Here is a 20,362-nt window from a genome sequence, read left to right on the forward strand (position 1 = left end):
CACACAAGGTAGCTTGGTGGGTCTCTGCAAAATATATTTTAAATATGTTTTTAATTTTTTAAATAAATGTATACAGTTTAAAGAAAAAAAAACCCACTTTACCAACCTTCGCTGATCATATTCGAGTGTGTATGGACCTCATAACACTATACTGACGCATAAACTAAATAATTGTTGCAAAAACAGTATAGTACCCCTTGTGAAAGTGTGGCATCCTTGTTTATTGGTTTTGTTATTCGTAAAGATAATGTACAATCAGGGGTCAAAACAAGTAAAGTTTCGTTCTTATTTACTGTGAATCGGTGCAAAAACACGTCTCGTCGTCTACAGTACTAAAATACACATCCATTTAGATTATATGACTAGTCAAATATCAAAGATAAGTGTTGTGTTTACTCGTTGACATTGCGTACTTTGAATTTGTTTATATACAAGCAATTTTATCATAAAGTAATATTATGTGATTTTATTCAAGTTATAACGAGGCATTTGGTGCAGTGATTTGGGAACAACATCACCTTTGAATATCGTCATTCATTTAAATAAAAATACTGAATTTTTGGAATAAATCCGTGTGAATCGATAAAAATAATATATAATATAATTCGAACAATGGTTTGATTGAAATTTTAGATTGAAATAATAGTGAAAAATTGGTCAAACATGAAAACAAGAAAGATCTAGTAATATTTTTTTAGTTTGTAAGATCTCTTACTGCTTTTATTAAAAAAAAATATTGAAACAGTTATCGAGTCTGTCGCATTACATAGTGTTTTAAAATATTTTAAAAGAGTTCATTCGTCCGAAACATGGGTTTTAAATTCACAAAACGACAATGGATGACAATAATTGCAATGTCGATTGCAGATTTCTGCAATGCTATTTGTGTCTCACTACAAGCTCCGTTCTATCCTCATGAGGTACGTATTTACTATAATGAAAACTAACTAACTAACCAACCATCGCGCCGCTTCCCCGCAGGGGTAGGCAGAGAGAATAGAGCGCCACACCACTCTGTCCTTACAAACATTCTTCGCCTCTTCCACGTTCATGCATCTCCTCATACATACCCGCCGATTGTTACGACTCCTAACCTGACCACTTTCAAGTATTTGGCATACCTGATCGTGCCATGTGTTTCTCAGTCTTCCTCTGCTTCTTTTCCCACTAACATTTGCCTCATAAATTTGTTTTACCGTTCTTTCCTCATTCATTCGTTCTACATGTCCAAACCATCTCAACACACCTTAATTTTATCGATAATGCTTATCTCAGCTTTGCATTCCTTCCTTATTTCACTATTCGTACATCTATCATACATCGTTTTGTTGCACATTCTTCTGAGAGATCGCATTTCGACTGCATTCAGTCTACTTTTATCCTTCGTTTGCCAACTCCATGTTTCACTTCTATACATTAGAGTTGGAACCAGGACTCCGTTGTGCACTGCCAGTTTAGCTATACTATAATGATATGATATAGGTACTATATGATATGATAAACTATAGCTTTACTATAATGATCTTAAAATAATTCTCCCAACATATGAGATTACAAATATATTGCCTCAAATAATGTTTAAAACGACTCACAGCAACACCAAACTGATTTTGAACTATATTCATCTTCATACTACACGGGATATAATTGAATTTGATTTTTTTTGCTCCTTACCTTTCAATAACTTTTCATTCAAAACCATATGTCGCTCACTCCTTTCAACAACGTCGTATATCAAAAAACTAGATTTTTCAGGAGGTCGTTTTTAAAGTTTAAAAATATAATGAAATATATTAAAAATAAATATCAAGCCACTTTTTTTTCTATGCAACGGTTCTTTTTAGGTAAAATGTTTTATTTTGAATTAAACATATATTTAGTATATTTAAAATATAATTAAGCAATACCTTTTCTTCAAAATGCAAAAACAACACATTACACAAAATAAATATCAAGCCACTTATTGAACTTTTTACTGTGCAACAGATCTTTTTAGGTAGAACCTGAGGGTTTTTTCTCCATTTGAAAAATATTAAGTATATTTAAAAAACATTAAACAATACCTTTTCTTCAAAATGCAAAAACAACACTTTCTGCCCTGTAGCGGGTAAATATTGAAAAATATGTCGCTTTTGCTGGGATAAAGTCTATTTTCTGGGCATTCCGAAAACATACACTACTGAAAATTGACGATTTATGATATATAACGTTGTTGAAAGGAGTGAGCGATGTGTATTTGGAAGAAAAACTTATTTTTCGATACAAAAAAAATATTTTAAGAATAAAATTCAATTACGTCAAATGTTACCTGGGTCAAAAATAATATAATTGCGATTTAACATACGTTGGGTTTTAAATCAAATAAACTTTATTATTGTCCATATGGCAACTAAAATTTAAGGTGACGCAATCTTTATAAAATACGGAGAGCTAAAAAATTACAAAGCTTTTTATAATGCTTGATAAAATTAATTAAAATTAAACGAAAAAAAAGACTGTGTCCAAAATTTTATTGGCCAACGCTGCATTTAATTTTACTTGCGGGTTGTTTACCACGATTTTTATCAATATCTTAACGTAAATAATGGAAAAATAGACGTTTGGGTATTCACAGGGTTTACGACCTACCGTTGGCCGGTTTAAGTACTTGCTTAACTAACTAATATATTATTAGATTAAAACCAATATTTTTAGCTTTTCCACTTTATTTTCATTTGACCAGCGACCGGGTTTTGTCGTTACCGACATCGCCAGTCTGATGATGTCGGTAACGGCGAAACCCGGTCGCTGGTCAAATAAAATAAAGTGGAAAAGCTAAAAATACTGGTTTTAATCTAATAATATATTAAAATGCAATTCCATCACGAAGTATCAGTGGATAATATAAATCTATTGATAAAATTATGTTTTTTTTCTAAAATAATTTTTTCGTTATTTTCCATATTATTATTAATAAAGCAACTTAACTTTAATGTATTTTTTTTTAATTCAGAGAAGTTGAGGAATAATATAGACTTTATAAAATAAATAAAAACTTTGTTTTACCAACTCTGTATTAGTTTAATAATAATGAAAAGTGATTTTTTCACTTATATACAAATATTTATTCAATATTACCCTGGACCGGTACCTGAAGCTGACAGCTGATCACCTTTCCTTTATGTGTTAACGATCAAGATAACACTGCGTTTATATGATGCAGTGCCCTATGCACCATCGGGTGCGGATGAGGGTTTAAAGAAGATTTATGTGTTTTCAATTTAAGTTTTACTTAGTGAATTTCACTATTACTTTAAATCTACTGTGACACGTGTTTCGATGCATTCCGCATACTTTTCAAATACCTTATGTACATACGGTGTTTGAAAATTACGCGAAATACTTCGAAACACGTGTCACAGTAGATTTTAACAAATAGTGGTATTTTCTATGTAAAACTTAAATTAAAAATGGATAGGGTTTTCCACAAAGTTACTGCCAAATCAATTAATGAAGAGTATTATTTTTTGTCATCTCATCAAAGATGAAGAAGAATATGGAAGTCTGGGCATTTACGGGGCTAACGACTGTCTTAGGCTGGTTTAAGTGATCAATTTACACACGTGTAACATTCACCAATTCTACCCATTATTGACAACCACACTACTCAAATTCTTGGAAGTTCTATATATATGAACCAATTTAGAAACCTTGTTCTTGAATCACTAGAACTTCACTAGAGACATCTATTGATGAGATGTAAAGAAGCTTTTTATTAAGCAGAAACTCAGAAACTTTTTTTATTAAATTAGTATGTGAGGTCCGAATCCTGGATTATAATCACACACATGAGATGAAATGTTGTAAGATATATGAGATCCAAATTTTTTTAAAGTGTAGTTGTCATTCATGGGTAGACTGGTGAATGTTACACGTGTAAAAAGTGATCACTCAAACGTAAATACCCAGATTTCACCTATGTTGACATGTCAAAATGTAATGTTAAAGTTCCCCGATATCGTTATTTATTAAATGGCTTCTGCCATTGAAGATTGTATGAATAATTACCAAAATTAAATATTTACATTTATTTTAACGACGCATTAATCACTGTGTACATTATCAAGAAAAAGCCGCTATCAGTCTCCAAATATTATCTGACATATATTGTAATTTTATTTATATTAAATTAATAACAGCGAGATAGTTTGTCAATAAAAATGGTTGTCAGTTGTCATAATGATTTGATTTTTATTTCCTGTTATAATAATTATTTCCTGAAAAAAAATAGTAAATTTATGTATGATATTTATATTTAGACCCGGTATTTGATAAGTCGCAACTTATTTTACTGTTAATCCAGGTAATTTAAACATTTTATGTTTTTGATTTTTTTCTTACGACACCGTTTTTGCATTGAAAAGAAAAGTGTTATTGAAAGGCAAGGAATTGATTTTTTCTTCTCTATTTACTAAAAAAAACAAAAATATATCCAAAATACACCCTTAAAAACAATCGGGTGTGAAAAGACGTGTTACCTCTTTGGCGGTTGGCAAGGAATTTTTTTCTCCCTAGATACTAAAAAAACAAAAATATATCCAAAATACACCCTTAAAAACAATCGAGTGTGGAAAGAAGTGTTACCTCTTTGGCGGTTGGCTGGTGAATGAATTCTGTCTTTACGAATATCCCCTTTATGTAACTCTCATGTATGGAAGTGAAGCATGGAGTTAGCAAAAGAAGGATGAAAGTAGACTGAATGCAGTCGAAATGTGATTTCTCAGTGCGGCAGAACGATGAATGATAGATGTTCTAATGGTGATATAAGGAAAGAATGCAAGGATTAAGTAAGGTTTATTGATAACTAACTAACCATCACGCCGCTTTTTCGCAGGGTTAGGCAGAGAGAATAAAACGCTACACCAATCGGTTTTTGCAAGCATTCTTCGCCTCTTCCACGTTCATGCATCTCCTCATACATACCCGCCGATTATTACGACTCCTAACCTGACCACATTCAAGTATTAGGCATACCTGAGCGTGCCATGTTTTTTTCGGCCTTCCTCTGCTCCTTTTTTCCAATTACATTCGCCTCATAAATTTGTTTTACCGTTCTTTCCTCACTCATTCGTTCTACATGTCGAAACCATCTCAACACAGCTTACTTAATTTTATCGATAATGCTTATCTCAGCTTTGCATTCCTTCCTTATTTCATTATATAACAAAAAAAAATCAAATAATTATTCTTAAAATAATAAAGCTGGTCATGTACATTGTGTGTTAGCGAGTACACCTTAATTGTAAATAATATGAGAAATTCTCCATTTCAGGCTGAGAAAAAAGGCTGTGTCGCGACTGAATATGGTCTAGTGTTTGGTATATTCGAACTGGTGGTATTCTGCGTCAGCCCATTCTATGGTTCTCACCTCAACAAAATAGGGCCCAGAGTCCTCTTCAACGGAGGCATCTTCACCACTGGAACATGTGCCATTCTCTTTGGGTATGTATTCAGTAATATTTAAAAATACATCAACTTTGGGTACGTATTCAGTAATATTTAAAAATCCATTCACTTTGGGTATGTTTAAAAATCCATTAACCTTAAACATAAAAAAAACATTAAAAAATGTTATGTTTAAAAATCCATTAACCCATTCTTGGTTGGCATATTCTACCAGCAATATACCAACGATCACCAGTTTGCAGTCGCACTGTCTCTAGATAAACTAGACAGTTTTTAAGTGATTAATTAAAATGGGAACTATTTCCGAAATCACGTAGAAAATGTAATAATCTTAGTTTCTAATTGATAATTCATTTCATGACATTCTAAAAGAAAAATCGATTTTGCAGTGCCAAATTCTCTTTTTTTCTGCAAAGTTATGTTGACTTGCCATTAAATTTATATTGACTTGCCATTAAATCTCACTTGCCATAAAAAGGATGATTTAAATATGAAAATAGAACTTTTTTATTAGACCACATTTGTACCTATTATTTTTAATTTTTTTATTTAATATGGTTCCAAAAGTTTTTTTTTTAAATTCATTTTATATACATTTCTACTTTCACAATCTTAAAATTGATAACGCAGTTCTCTCCAATAAAGAGACTAAGCTTTTGTCTAGAGCTCTGTAGTTCTCTAAACTAACCATGTTTACATAAATAAACTTTATGGATTTATTTATTTATTATTTAATGTTTAGTAGCATATCAATCTACAATTTATTTCATATTTTGGACTATTATCGCGGAAGTTGAAAGAATATGATGTATTTCTTATTTTTTTTAAACCGTTAAAAAATAAAGTCACATTGTAATATATATATATATTTATATATATATATATATATATATATATATATATATATATATATATATATATATATATATATATATATATATATATATATATATATATATATATTCAAGTGAGTCCGCGGATCAAGAATATTTCATCATTAACACAAGTTTATATTTTCATCTGCTGATGAAAATATCTGTAAAATATATGAAATTAGTTCTCGAAACTAGTTGTGTTTACCATGCATTTATAAACTCAGATTTTGACTTATACAAGTGTTTTAGTCGTATATTTAAATCGCAATATTTATCAAGACATACCTACTATAATGAAAAATTGACTTATACCTTAGAATTCAACTGAAAACAAAATTCGTAAATGAGTAAAACTTCGACTCCCACTTTTGTGCTTGAATTTGGTAAATTCAATGAAATTTTTCATGGAATGTGTGTAAATTTTTACCAGAATTCTTTCACATACTAAAAAATACCTGAAAATATAGTTAACAATCAAATTATGCTTATTTTTGGAGTAATATTCAGATGATTTGAGGGTGTCCAATTTTTATTATTTTTTTAGGTTCTTGATTCACATTTGCTCATAGGATTAGATGCATTTTTTCTAATGTACGATTTATTGTCTTTAGATTATTGGACAAGGTGGAGGGCCACTATCCCTTCATAATCCTGAGCTTCATCATCAGGATAGTAGAAGCGATGGGCAACGCCGCCTTCCTCACAGCATCCTTCGCTATCATTGCCAAGGAGTTCCCTGACAATGTCGCTACTATGTTTGTGAGTACAATACAAATAACTGGTGCAAACTTGCTTTGTACCCAATAATAATTTGGGAAAAATGTTTTCCAATGATGAAAAGTTTGATAATGATGTAGAAAGGAGAGTGAATGCTGGGAATATAGTGAATGGTGCACTGAATTCAGTTGTAGCAAATAAAACTTGAGTCTTAGATCATCCACCAGTGGTTAGAAATAACGAAAGGAGATGATCTTTAGAAAAAAACTAAAAACACATTTGTTTGCTGAATCATTTCCACCATAATATTTTCCCCGATTCATTCACAGTAAAGCGCCCTTGTTGAGGTAGTATTTTACGAAAATGGCGCTATATTAATTATCCAAATTCATTATTAGTATTGTTATTTATCCTTAATTAATAAAAGTGAAGCGTGGAGTTGGCAAAAGAAGGATGAAAGTAACCTTAAAGCAGTCCAAAAGCGTTTTCTCAGACGAATGTGGGCCAAAAAGGTGAATGATGCTGGTGACATTAGGAAAGAATGCAAGGCTGAGAGAAGCATTACTGATAAAATTAAGAATGGTAGATTGAGATGGTTTGGATATATGATAAGAACGAAATATGCACATTAAAACGATTAAGAAATTATTGAGAGCTAAATCTGAACTGCAATTCTAGTCCACCTTTATTATTAAAGCATTAAGAATTCCAGTAGTGATCATGTCTTTAAGAACAGTGTCCGTCGATGGTTGCTTCTCGTTGGAAGGGACAAGGTAGAAAGTGAGTTAATTAAAGTCCAGGTGTGATTATTTTATTGTAAAACCTTTATACTGTAAATTGTTATTTTATCTATTGTATGTAAAGTAATTATATAATGTAATAATTAAAAATACAAATAATAATAAGAATCAAAAATTGTATTAACATGTAAGTATTTTGGCTCAACACGGGCCATGCCTAATGAGCCGTAATACATATAGTAAAAAAAATAATGTATCTGTGAAATAAATTAATTAATTAAACAATTAAATTATAATTATAGACCTTTATTCAATAACGGATACTATTTATTTATTTTTATATATTTATTTATTTCAAAACATATATCATACATAAGTCATATACACATATAATATTCTATTTCTCATTTTGGAACATGGGATTAAGGTTAACAAGACTGGAACACAAATAATAAAGTAACAAAAAATATTTTTACTAAATAACCAAAACTAATACTAAAATATGGCAAAATATAAAAACAATAAACAGGTATAATAAATAGCCATAAGAAGCATATTTAAAATATAAAAAATGGGAAAATATAACAAATGAGAAAATATAAAAAAACATAAGATTAAAACTAAATATGACTAATGACTACATATATACTCCCAATAAAACTTGATTTCACACTTAACAAGGATTTAATTAATTAAATAAAAAATCTTTTGAAAGTAAGGTATCCATAAGACCATTACTAAAAGCGAATAATGTCCTTGCATCTCCTTTGAAAGTTTGATCAAGTCAGATTTGTATGTCGTTATTTTAAGCACGTTTCCACGTTCTTGACAATAAGGTGGTTTCTCACTTTGCTTTTGATAGGGTTCATGCTTGAAAGAGATTGTTCTCATGGCTATGAAGAGTCGAAGAGAACCGCACTTAAAAGGTCAAAGACCGGCTCCGGAGCCACACCTTACCGACCCATGATGACTTTGTGTTGATTTTAGGCATCTCTGGAGACCTTCTTCGGACTTGGGCTGATCGTCGGACCTATGGTTGGAGGAGCTCTTTATTCCGTCGGTGGTTACACGACTCCCTTTGCTGTGATGGGTTCTGTGCTGTTTGGAGCAGCAATCATGACCTATTTTGCTCTTCCCAAACACGATGAACCCGAAGAAGACTCGGAAAATGGCGGTAAGTCATGAAAAATACTTTATTTTATTGTTTCGGCATTAACTTTGTGGTAAGACATGTTACAATGATTAAAGAAAACACTTGTTTTTATACCACTTAAGTTTCATTAAAGACTACCAGTTTACACTCTCATAAATTTTAATGATTACACCTTGTTCCACATAAAGGCCAAATTATGAATTATCAAGAAAATTTAAAAATCCAAAAAAACCTAAATTCTAATAGTAATTTATGAAATAATATATTATTTCTAAATTCTTCACCTTTGCTTTCCATTTTACCTTTGTTTTCAAACTCCGCCCCTTGACTAACCCCCTCCCCCTAACTTTCCCCTCTCCTTATTTATAGAACAATTTTATATTTTAGTTATTATTCAGACCTGACGATGGAAGCTTAACTTCCGAAACTAGTAGTCTTTAATAAAACTCAAGTGGTATAAAAAAAGTGTTTTCTTTAGTCATTGTAAAAATACTTTATGTTCCATTTGAAAATGATTTAAAGAAGAAGTAAAAATAATAAAGAAAGGTGAAAATAGACTGAATGCAGTCGAAATGGGTTTTCTGAATTCAGAAGAATGTGCGGAAAAACGTTGTGGGACAGATGTTCGAATGATGAAATACGGAAAGAATGCTTGGCCGAGATAAGCATTATCAATAAAATTAAAAAAAGGCGTATAGAGATGGTTTTGGCATGTGAATTGAAAGAGTAAAGATAAAATAGTAAAATAAATTTAAGGTGCTAATGTGGTTGGTGACATGATCAAGTATTTCAAATACTTAGGCGTGATCAAGTCAAAAGTCATCAAAATCTTTTTAACAGCTTATTATATCAGACACTGGATTACTCACCCTAAAAATGATATATGAATATAACATACGCAATAATTTTTATTTGAGATGAAACATCTGTCGTTTTTGCACGAAAAAAGATGGAAGTTCGACCATCCCAGGGCTAACAACCTAACATTTGGCTGGCTTAAATGATCAATTTATACACTTGTGTAACTTTCACCATTCTGCATATTTTGGAACATCCATATAGCATTAATTTTTGGAACTTGTATATCGTAGTCATACAGGAGAAAGTGACCAAGTGCATTGTTTTACAAAAACGTGATCATTGACTATTTGATATCTTACTAGCTTAATATTGCCCTGAAAAAATCCCAGAGGATTTTAAACTTGGAAGTATAATATATTGACTTGTTAAAAATTACTAACTGCATTGGTGTTTATTTTCTTGCCAAGCAAAAGTGACTTAAATGGCTCTCCTGAACATTTTACGTTTTGTTAGTTGGTCACTTTCTCCTGTACGACTACGATATATGCAATGGTCTTAGGTCCTTTTCACATGTGGGTTCAATTCAATAGTTTTGGAATGATTCATATTAAATGATAGTGTTTCATCTCAAGTTGAGTCACCTTTAATACTAAAAATATTGATGATTATTTAAAAACCTTTCCTTTCAGCCTCTTTGATAACCCTGCTTAAGATTCCATCTGTTCTACTTGCTGCGTTGACTATCATAATAGCAAGTACCAGCATTGGTTTCCTGCAAGCAACTCTTGAACCTCATTTGCGACAGGTCAGTACTAACCTAATCCAGTCCAAATATTATCACTCTATGTGTAGCTCATTGTCAAAACCTTTGATGTTTTTTGAAAACGTATCCAAATCGCAAAAAAGGCTGTAATAAAAGGATGCTTATACAAAAGTGACCTTTTTACGCTTGCGCTTTAAGCATGGAAGTACGTTTATGGATGCGGCTTTTTAAAGCGTCATGCGATTAACGATATATGTAGGATATAAATTTGAGTAGTGTGGTTGTCAATCATGGGTAGAATGGTGTATTTTGCACGTGTGTAAAGTGATCACTTAACCAATTTATGAGACGTCGTAAGCCATTTAACTACCCAGACTTCCATATTTTTCTTCATCCATGATGAAATATCAAAAAATATACAGTCAATGCTTCGAATACATATTAATAAAAATTTAGTAATAAATTATACTCGGGTTCATTTAGACTTATTATCTTGTTGATATTTGCCAACCCTAAGACAGTTTTTTTTCAATCAGTAATATATTTAATATATATCTAGAGAAAAATATAATATTGTCATAGCGTTGATATAAGGTTGGGGCAGTTTTTGGGCTGAAAGATATCGTAGTCGTACAGGAGAAAGTGACCAACTAACAAAACGTAAAATTTTCACGAGGATGGGTCTTTTACTTGGCAAGGAAATAAACATCAGTACAGTAAGTCATTTTTAACAAGTAAATATATTATACCTTCCAAGTTTAAAATCGCTTTGGGATTTTTTCAGGGCAATATTAAACTAGTAAGATATCAAATAGTCAATTATCACGTTTTTGTAGAAAAAATGCACTTGGTCACTTTCTCCTGTATGACTACGATATATACGAGTATGTATAAGCCCTGTAAACGCCCAGACTACAATGTTCTTCTTCATGTATATTGAGATTTCAAAAATGTAAAAAAATTAGATTTTAAATAATAAATTCTAGTTCGAGTTCACCCCTGTGATCCTTGGTCTAATGTTCATCATCAACGGAGGGGTATACGCCGTGTCGGCTCCCGCTTGGGGGTGGGTTTGCGACAGGCCTAACTTCAACCCCAAGTGGATCAGCCTGCTGGGCTGTGTGTTCGTGGCCCTCGGCTTCACCCTTGTAGGACCGGCGCCATTCATCCCCAGCGAAACGTGAGTTATCTTCAATTATTAAATAATTATTCTTCTAATAATAATTTATTAAATAATATATTGTTTCAAAATTCTTCACCTTTGCTTTCCATTTTTCCTTTGTTTTCAAACTCCGCCCCTTGACTAACCCCCTCCCCCTAACTTTCCCCTCTCCTTATTTATAGAACAATTTTATATTTTATATTTTAGTTATTATACAGACCTGAATGATGGAAGTTTAACTTCTGAAACATGTAGTCTATAATAAAACTCAAGTGGTAAAAAACAAGTGTTTTCTTTAATCATTATAAATAAATCAACTAATAAAAAACTACTTTGCCATTGTCAATTAATTTTCATATGATTTAATTTGTTTTTAGAACTGTATGGATTTGTATAACAGGATTGGTGTTACACGGATTTGGAATGTCATGCCAATTAGTTTCCTCCTTCACGGACGCCCTCAAAACTGCTATGTAAGTTCTTATAAAATGTGTTTTTTTTTATCTTACATACTCACTTATCATTATGCCGCCTTCCCGCAGGGGTAGGCAGAGAGAATAGAACGACATACCAATATGTATTTGAAAACAATTTTCACCTTTTCTAAATTTATGTATCTCCTCATACACGTATATACATACCCGCCGATTTTCCAACTCTTGACCTGATCACTTTTAGTATTTGACAAATTTTATATGCCAAAATTTTTTCGGTCTACTTCTGCTGTTTTTTCCAACTTCATTCACCTCATTAAGATGTTTTATCGTTCTTTCCTCGCCCATTCGTGCCACATGTCCAAACCATCTCAACACAACTATACATTTTTCATAGTTACTTTGTCCACCTAAACCTTAAATTGCACCGTCTGCACTGACTGAACTCTTCGGGAAGCTGGACTGACCTGGGTGGAAACCAAGGAAATAACGTTAGACAGGGTGGCTTGCAGATGACTTGCGGCGGCCATATGCTCTAACTAGGGAGTGAAGATGCATAAAGAAACTTTAAAATATTACTTTTAATTTGATTTATTATTTTATTGTTATATTATTTATATATAAAAAAATAAAACCCTTATCCGCACCCCAATGGTGCATAGGGCACTGCGTCATATAAACGCAGTGTTATCTTGATCGTTTACACATGAAGGAAAGGTGATCAGCCCTCCGCTTCAGGTACCAGTCAAGGGTAATATTGAATAAATATGACAGTGAAAAAATCACTAATATTTATTTTACCCCCCTTGGGAATCGAATCGAATTATATTATTTAAAGTTTTATTTTTGTTTTATTGTTGTTTTATTATTGATTCCAGCGGAAACGGATTCCCAAACGGAATCGAAACATATGGGCTAGTATCAGGACTATGGACTTCGACGTTTGCTCTTGGCGCCTTTATCGGTCCTACAGTTTCAGGATTTCTGTTCGACAAAACTGGATTTAGAATGTCCACCATATTCATCTTGGTACTGCACACATTATCGGTAAGGTTTTATTTATCATTGTCTAAAGAATTGACTTCGTGTGCAGACATTGGCCAGAGTCGAGCCATCCGAGTGTGATTCCTCGTCAGGAAGAATTACGATACAATACAATAAAGTCCAATTGTGTCGCCTACTTTCGAAATCCGCCAGATCCAATATAATAATATTTAAAAATAAATATAAGATATATATATATATATAAAACCCTTATCCGCACCCCAATGGTGCATAGGGCACTGTGTCATATTAACGCAGTGTTATCTTAATCGTTTACACATGAAGGAAAGAATTATGGATGGATAAAAAAGTGTTATGGATGAAGGAAGGATGATCAGCCCTCCGCTTCAGGTACCAGTCCAGGGTGATATTGAATAAATATTACAGTGAAAAAAATCACTTATATTTATTTTACCCCCCTTGGGAATCGAACCCGGGACCTCCAGAACGGTAGTCGAGCGTGCTGACCATTACCCTACGGAGGCGGACTTAAATAAATACTCTATCGGAATGCCAATTGTGGGTTTTATTTGTTTAAAATATTTAAATACTTGAAAACCCAGCTGAAACAGCTTGTATTTCAAACTTCGCTATATTTATGAAACTTGCCTTCTGACCCATATCGGCCAATCAGAGAGCGGGGATAAGTCAAAAATTAATATGACGTCATTATCGGTTTGTGTCTCATGTTTTTTTTTAAATACTGAAAAAATTCCCAAAAAATTCTCTATTTCATAATATTTTATCTAATGGTAGACAAATCTTTGAAACATAAATGTTAGCCGGAGAATTTGCATTTTTTGTAAAATCGACTAACATGGATCTGGCGGATTTTGAAAGATTTTTGTTTTTTTTTTAAATTGACACAATTCGCCAATGGACTCGTTGGTGTGTTTAGCTGTCCATGAAATTCGGAGCTTGCGCCTCCAACACCACATTTCAAATGCGTCAATTTTTCTCCTTCCTGCTTCTTTTATGGTCCATGTTACAGAAGCATAAAGAAAAATGGAGAAGACCAAACTCCCGACAAGCTTCATCTTGGTGTTGTTACTCACACCCCGGTCTATTCAGATTTTGTCTAGCTTAGACATGGCACTTTTGGCAATGGCGATACGACGTCTAATATCTCCTTTGCTAAGTGCGTTCATGCTTATCTAAGAAAAAGTGGTATTTACCAAGTAAAATTTAAATTAAAAATTGATAGATATTACGACGTCTGGTCTCTTTTTTGCAAGTACCTTCATTGCTTATTTAAGAAATAGTGGTATTTCTCAAGTAAAATTTAAATTCAAAATTGATAGATAGATATTACGACGTCTGATGTCTCTTTCGCAAGTATCTTCATTGCTTATTTAAAAAATAGTGGTATTTCCCAAGTAAAATTTAAAGTCAAAATTGATAGATATTACGACGTCTGATCTCTCCTTCGCTAATTGCCTTCATTACTAATTTAAGAAACAGTGGTATTTCCCAAGTAAAATTTAAATTCAAAATAGATAGATATTACGACGTCTGATCTCTCTTTTGCAAGTATCTTCATTGCTCATTTAAGAAATAGTGATATTTCCCAAGTAAAATTTAAATTCAAAATTGATAGATATCCGCCTCCGTAGTGTAATGGTCAGCACGCTCGGCTACTGGTCTGGAGGTACCGGGCTCGATTCCCAGGGGGGTTAAATTAATATAATTGATTTTTTCACTGTAATATTTATTCAATATTACCCTGGACTGGTACCTGAAGCGGAGGGCTGATCACCTTTCCTTCATGTGTAAACGATCAAGATAACACTGCGTTTATATGACGCAGTGCCCTATGCACCATTGTTTTTTTTATATTAAACCTTTGAACGCGTTAAGCATAAAAATTCATTTAAAAAAGGCAAATTTTCCATAAAAATTAAAGTATTCTATAAATTTTCTTTTTATTTCTTTTTATTTGCTGAAGCCATGTCCATGACTTTTTCAAGTTATGGACCATAGTCGATTTACGCGTCCAAATGGATTACCCCTTAAGCATTATTTATTTATATATTAAATTTAAGCACTGATTTTTAGAGTCTAGTAAATTGTATTTTATTATTTTATATAAAGCAGTGCCCTGTACACCGTTGGGGTGCGGATAAGGGTTTTATTATTATTATTATTAAAATTTAAATTGAAAATTTATTTAAATTAAAAAAATTAACAAATTATTATTAATAAATTCAATTTAAACAATTTTAATTAAAAATTTGATAGATATTACCTCAAAGTGCCGAAACAATTAATGAAAATGTGATTCTTTTACAGGGGCTGTTAATAATGCTTTATTTGATATTTGGAAAGCAGAAGCTTGCTGAGTTTAAAGCACTAGAAGAAGAAGAAGGTGACGATAAGAATGAAGAAAACGTAGAACGGTCGTTGATTAGAGGCAATGGCTCACTGAAGAGGTATGAATAAGTTTAAATAAGAAGAAGAGTCATATCCTGAATTGAGAGAGTGATACCAGTGGACCACTTTTTTATTAATACAATTTAACCGTTTCGACAAGAACCTTGTCATCATCAGGGTTTATTAAAATCTAAAATATTAAAATACTCTCACCAAAAACTTCCACACACTCTGTAAAAAATCCTAATGTTATTTTTTTAAAGTTGTTTGATTTTATAAAGTTTATAAAATTCGCCACAAAGTATCTGCGGAAAACATTCAAGAAAAGCACTTAGTCCGTTAGCTTTGCCATTATTTTATTATTATTATATCATTATTTTGCTTTTATACTAATGTGACACAAAATATTGTGTCGGGTTGTGGTCCCGTGGTTAGAGTCGCAGACTCTTGAGTCAGAGTTGGGCCCGAACCCACTCTATTACAATTTGATACCTATTTTTAATGATAAGCAGCTTAGGTTCATAGAAGTAGTATAAAATCGATATGAAAACACAAAAAATTCTCTTTTTATTAAAATAAAAATAAAATGTTTAGAGGAATAATTTTATATTAAAATATCCCTTTTCCATTAACAAAAATAAAATCCCGCCATTAAAAAACTTTAAATTCCTGATAACTTGTCAGTTTTGTATGTGTAATGTAGGTAATTTATGCATTCTAACAAAAAAACAATCCTTTATTTACCGACGATTTTTTAAAGACTTACCTTAAAAAACAAACAAATTCTTACTTATACGGCTGTCCAAATTTAAAACACAGTAAGGGACATTTTTTTGTAGTAGGTTTTTTTTGATTAAATAGACTCTACTTAGTCCAAAAATGCAAAAAAAAGTACTACAAAAAGATGTCCCTTACTGTGTTTTAAATTTGGACAGCCGTATAGTAAAAAAGTACATTTAACAAAAACATTATTAATTTCTATATCATCTTGTTCATTTACAAGTAGAGATTTATCTAATTTGATAACGCAAAAGGTTTTCTCGAAATGCTCCATAACCCGTAAAAAATTGAGAAAAAACATAATTTAATTTTTTTTAATGAAAATTCAAACAATTTTGTACAGTCATGAAGAACATTTTCGAATTTTTCCTTATTCTGTTTCAATGTACCGACTATTCTAAATATTAAACATTTTCTCTCGTATGGCTTTTGGTAGTTGATGTGTTAATATGTGAATATTCAAAAGTTCCAGATCACAAATTGGAATTTCTATCGAAAGAGCTAGACCATCTGGATTGAACAGCCTTATAGCGTGTAACAGCTTCAAAAACAGGTATCTATAATATTTTTAAATGAAATAAGTTAATATTTATTTGTAATCAATCTGAAATTTCCTGAAACAGCAATACTTATTCGCGAAACATAATAGATGCTTTGATAAATGCTTTGTGTCGGGTTGTGGTCCCGTAGTTAGTGTCAGGAAACTTTTAACCTGTCCAGGAGTATGGACGTAAATGAACGTCCGTGCGAATTTTCCTTAAAGGAGTATAGACGTTGATGAACGTCGAAGTTCGTCTGTCAGTTAGTATGATGTAACCTGTATAGCAATGACATCTGTAGATATTTGTGTGTAATTTTGTCATAGTTAAAAAATATTTCGAATAGAAGTTTTTTTAAGAAAAATATTTTTTTCATGTTAAAAGAACCCACTCCCCATAGAAAGTCGGACATAATTTTTTGTACTACCGGAAAGATTAAGTAAGAGTTGCTTGGTTCGAACCCACTCTACCACAATTTGATAGCTATTTCTGATAATGAGCCGCTTAGGCTCACAGAAATAGTATGAAATTGAAATATTTGTGTCAGTAATAAAAACACAAAAAATATTCAATTTATTATCAAACACTTACACACTTAAATATTACACAGATTTTAAACGGATTTATTTTTCTTGAAATTGAAAAATTAGAAATAAGTGAAGCGATCAATAAATAAGCAGTTAAATTTAATTTTTCACATTTGAAAATATCCCCACAGTAATTCCTTTATTTTCTTTCTCTCTTTGTTCTTATTCTAACTCTTAACTACACACAATGGTGCATAAGGCACTGCATCGTATAGAAGCAGTGTGATCTTAATCGTTAAATACACGAAAGAAAGGTGATCTGCCTTGCGCTTCAAGTACCAGTCCAGGGTGATATTAAATAAATATTAGACTGAAATATTACTAATATTTATTTCGTCCCTCTTGGGAATCGAACCAGAGACTTCCAGCATGGTAGCCTAGCGTTTTTACCACTATACTATGGAGGTTGATAAAAAAAGCTTTTTTTTTAAATGATAATAATAATTTCGATTCATATATATGAGACCGTAGTAATTTCAGTTCAGTTTGTAAGTACACAAAGTGAACGATAAATAATAAAGATAGTGTCATATTCATAAATCGCTCACTCCTTTCAAGAACGTCATAAATCAAAAATCGACAATTTTCAGTTGTGCATGTTTTCAGAATGCTCAGAAAATGTACTATATCCCAGCAAAAGTGTGCATATTTTAAATTTAATATTTACCCGCTACAGGGCATAAAATGTTGTTTTTGCATTTTGAAGAAAAGGTATCGTTTAATTATTTTTTTAAATATACTAAACATTTTCAAATGGAGCAAAAACCTTCAGATTTTACCCAAAAAGATCTGTTGTACAGTAAAAAGTTCAATAAGTGGCTTGATATTTATTTTTAATACATATTGTTATATTTTTTAACTTTAAAACGTTCCCCTGAAAAATCAAGTTTTTTGATTTATTACGTTCTTAAAAGGAGTAAGCGACATGTAAACTGTAATTGGATCTAACTGTACACATGATTTTTTTGAATGAAGAATAAATTCCGAATTTAATTAAGCTTAGCTCATGTATTATGTATGAATGTGTCAACTTTTTCAGGAGCAGATCATGGGCTAGGGGTAACAACAGTGTTGGTGGATATGGACGATCCTATGGGAGCATGGCTACAGACAGATATCGTCTCACATAATATTATTAAAAGCTATATATACAATATTCGCTCTAATATTAAGTAAAAAAATACCCTAACTTATACGAATACCAATACATATTTAAAGACAACAAAACCATAGAATCCATGGAATGTCATTTCAAATATAAATTGAATAATTTCATTTTGATTAACTATTTTATGGTTAATACCAATATTTAAACAAAATTGTCACACATGTTTTGATGCATTCCGCATCATTTTCAAACACAGCATCAAATTAAATAATCTTTTTTAAAACACCGTATTAAATCTAATAATCTATTTTTAAAATCTGCGTTAGTTCTTCCATCTCCCTTTTTATAGTCAGTTGTATTCAAATTCGAATTAAAAAAAAAAAATTAAAATACATTTTTGTGGTAATATATAATCGAAATTTACTTGGCAAATACCAATTTTTATTAAAATCTATTATGACACGTGTTTCGATGGAGTTTTCTTTTTTATTTATCAGTGGAAACATGGAAAATAGAAAGAGACTTTAGTAACTGTAATATTGATAAGTATGGATTAATTATTATCTATTTGATATTGATGTAGAATGCACCGTAACACGTGTAACGATATATTTAAATAAATAGTAATATTTTTTGAACATTATAGGGGCAGTTGACGATTCGGAGAACAATAAAAAACTTTATAGAATTCATATTTGAAAGATATTTTTTTTAATTGCAACAGGGCACTGCATCTCATCGTTGCAGTGTTATCTTAATAGTCAATGAAATGAAAGCAAACCCGATCAGTCTTGCAATTTAGGTACCTGTCCAGGATGACGTTTCATCAATATTTCAATGAAAAATCATTCAATGGTCTAAACACCACACTCTTGAAATGGATGATTTAAGTTGATCACGGTAAATGATGTTTTCTTTTTTTTAACCTATGATGTTCCACCATGAATATGGTCCTTACATCATTCAAAGAAAGAATATTACTTACATTACATCGTGAATATAAATACATTTATAATTACATAATTTAATTGACAGGTCAAAACACGTGAACAGCCTACAAACGGTTAAGAGTTGAACTAGCCTTAGTTTATTTGAAATTTTGACACAAACCTTAGACCAGGGATAGCGAACCTTAAAAGAGCCTGAGCGCCATTTTTTTTAATAAATAATATTTCGCCTGCCACATGCCATGGAAATAAAAATGCATCAAATGTTTGTGTAACTTTAGATTTTCTTATATTAAAAAAGCAATAATACATCAAAAAAAGATAATTACCTACTTGTCAATGGCAAAATAAAAGAAAAAAAATAGACTTCACTACACTTTGAGTGTGTCCAAATACTTGTTCACAAAATCTGGATTATCTCCAATTACAGGAGTCACTTTCATATTATTTTTTGACATCTCATCAAAGATGAAGAAAAATATGGAAGTCTGGGCATTTACGGGGCTGACGACCGTCATAGGCTGGTTTAAGTGATCAATTTTCACAGGTGTAACATTCACCAATTCTACACATTATTGACAAACACACTACTATGACGGTCGTCAGCCCCGTAAATGCCCAGACTTCCAAATTTTTCTTCATCTTTGATGAGATGTCAAAAAATAATATAAAAACAAACTAACTAACCATCACGCCGCTTCCCCGCAGGGGTAGGCAGAGAGAATAGAGCGCCACACCACTCTGTCCTTGCAAACATTCTTCGCCTCTTCCACGTTCATGCATCTCCTCATACATACCCGCCGATTGTTACGACTCCTAACCTGACCACTTTCAAGTATTTGGCATACCTGATCGTGCCATGTTTTTCTCGGTCTTCCTCTGCTTGTTTTCCCAATA

The 20,362-nt window shown here is 31.9% G+C and overlaps 1 protein-coding gene across 2 annotated transcripts; it reads left to right on the forward strand.

The window, feature by feature from the left end:
- Nucleotides 1-274: 274 nt before the first annotated feature.
- On the forward strand, nucleotides 275-19,901 carry LOC148303709 (MFS-type transporter SLC18B1-like). 2 transcript variants are annotated; one of them, XM_088269530.1, is made up of 11 exons: nucleotides 275-920; nucleotides 5,312-5,481; nucleotides 6,932-7,079; nucleotides 8,765-8,951; nucleotides 10,421-10,536; nucleotides 11,481-11,674; nucleotides 12,034-12,129; nucleotides 12,969-13,137; nucleotides 15,424-15,563; nucleotides 16,757-16,837; nucleotides 18,450-19,901. In XM_088269530.1, exons 1-11 carry the CDS (start codon nucleotides 810-812, stop codon nucleotides 18,538-18,540), a joined length of 1,503 nt encoding a protein of 500 aa, XP_088125656.1. In that variant the 5' UTR covers nucleotides 275-809; the 3' UTR covers nucleotides 18,541-19,901. The 2 variants fall into 2 exon arrangements, with proteins under 2 accessions (XP_088125656.1, XP_088125655.1); XM_088269529.1 differs by having other exon boundaries at nucleotides 276-920; nucleotides 16,751-16,837.
- The last annotated feature ends 461 nt before the right edge of the window (nucleotides 19,902-20,362 follow it).

The sequence above is a fragment of the Brachycentrus maculatus genome, unplaced genomic scaffold (genome assembly GCF_059751285.1).
Source record: "Brachycentrus maculatus isolate JH-2025_06_01 unplaced genomic scaffold, ASM5975128v1 h1tg000354l, whole genome shotgun sequence".
NCBI lineage: Eukaryota > Metazoa > Arthropoda > Insecta > Trichoptera > Brachycentridae > Brachycentrus > Brachycentrus maculatus.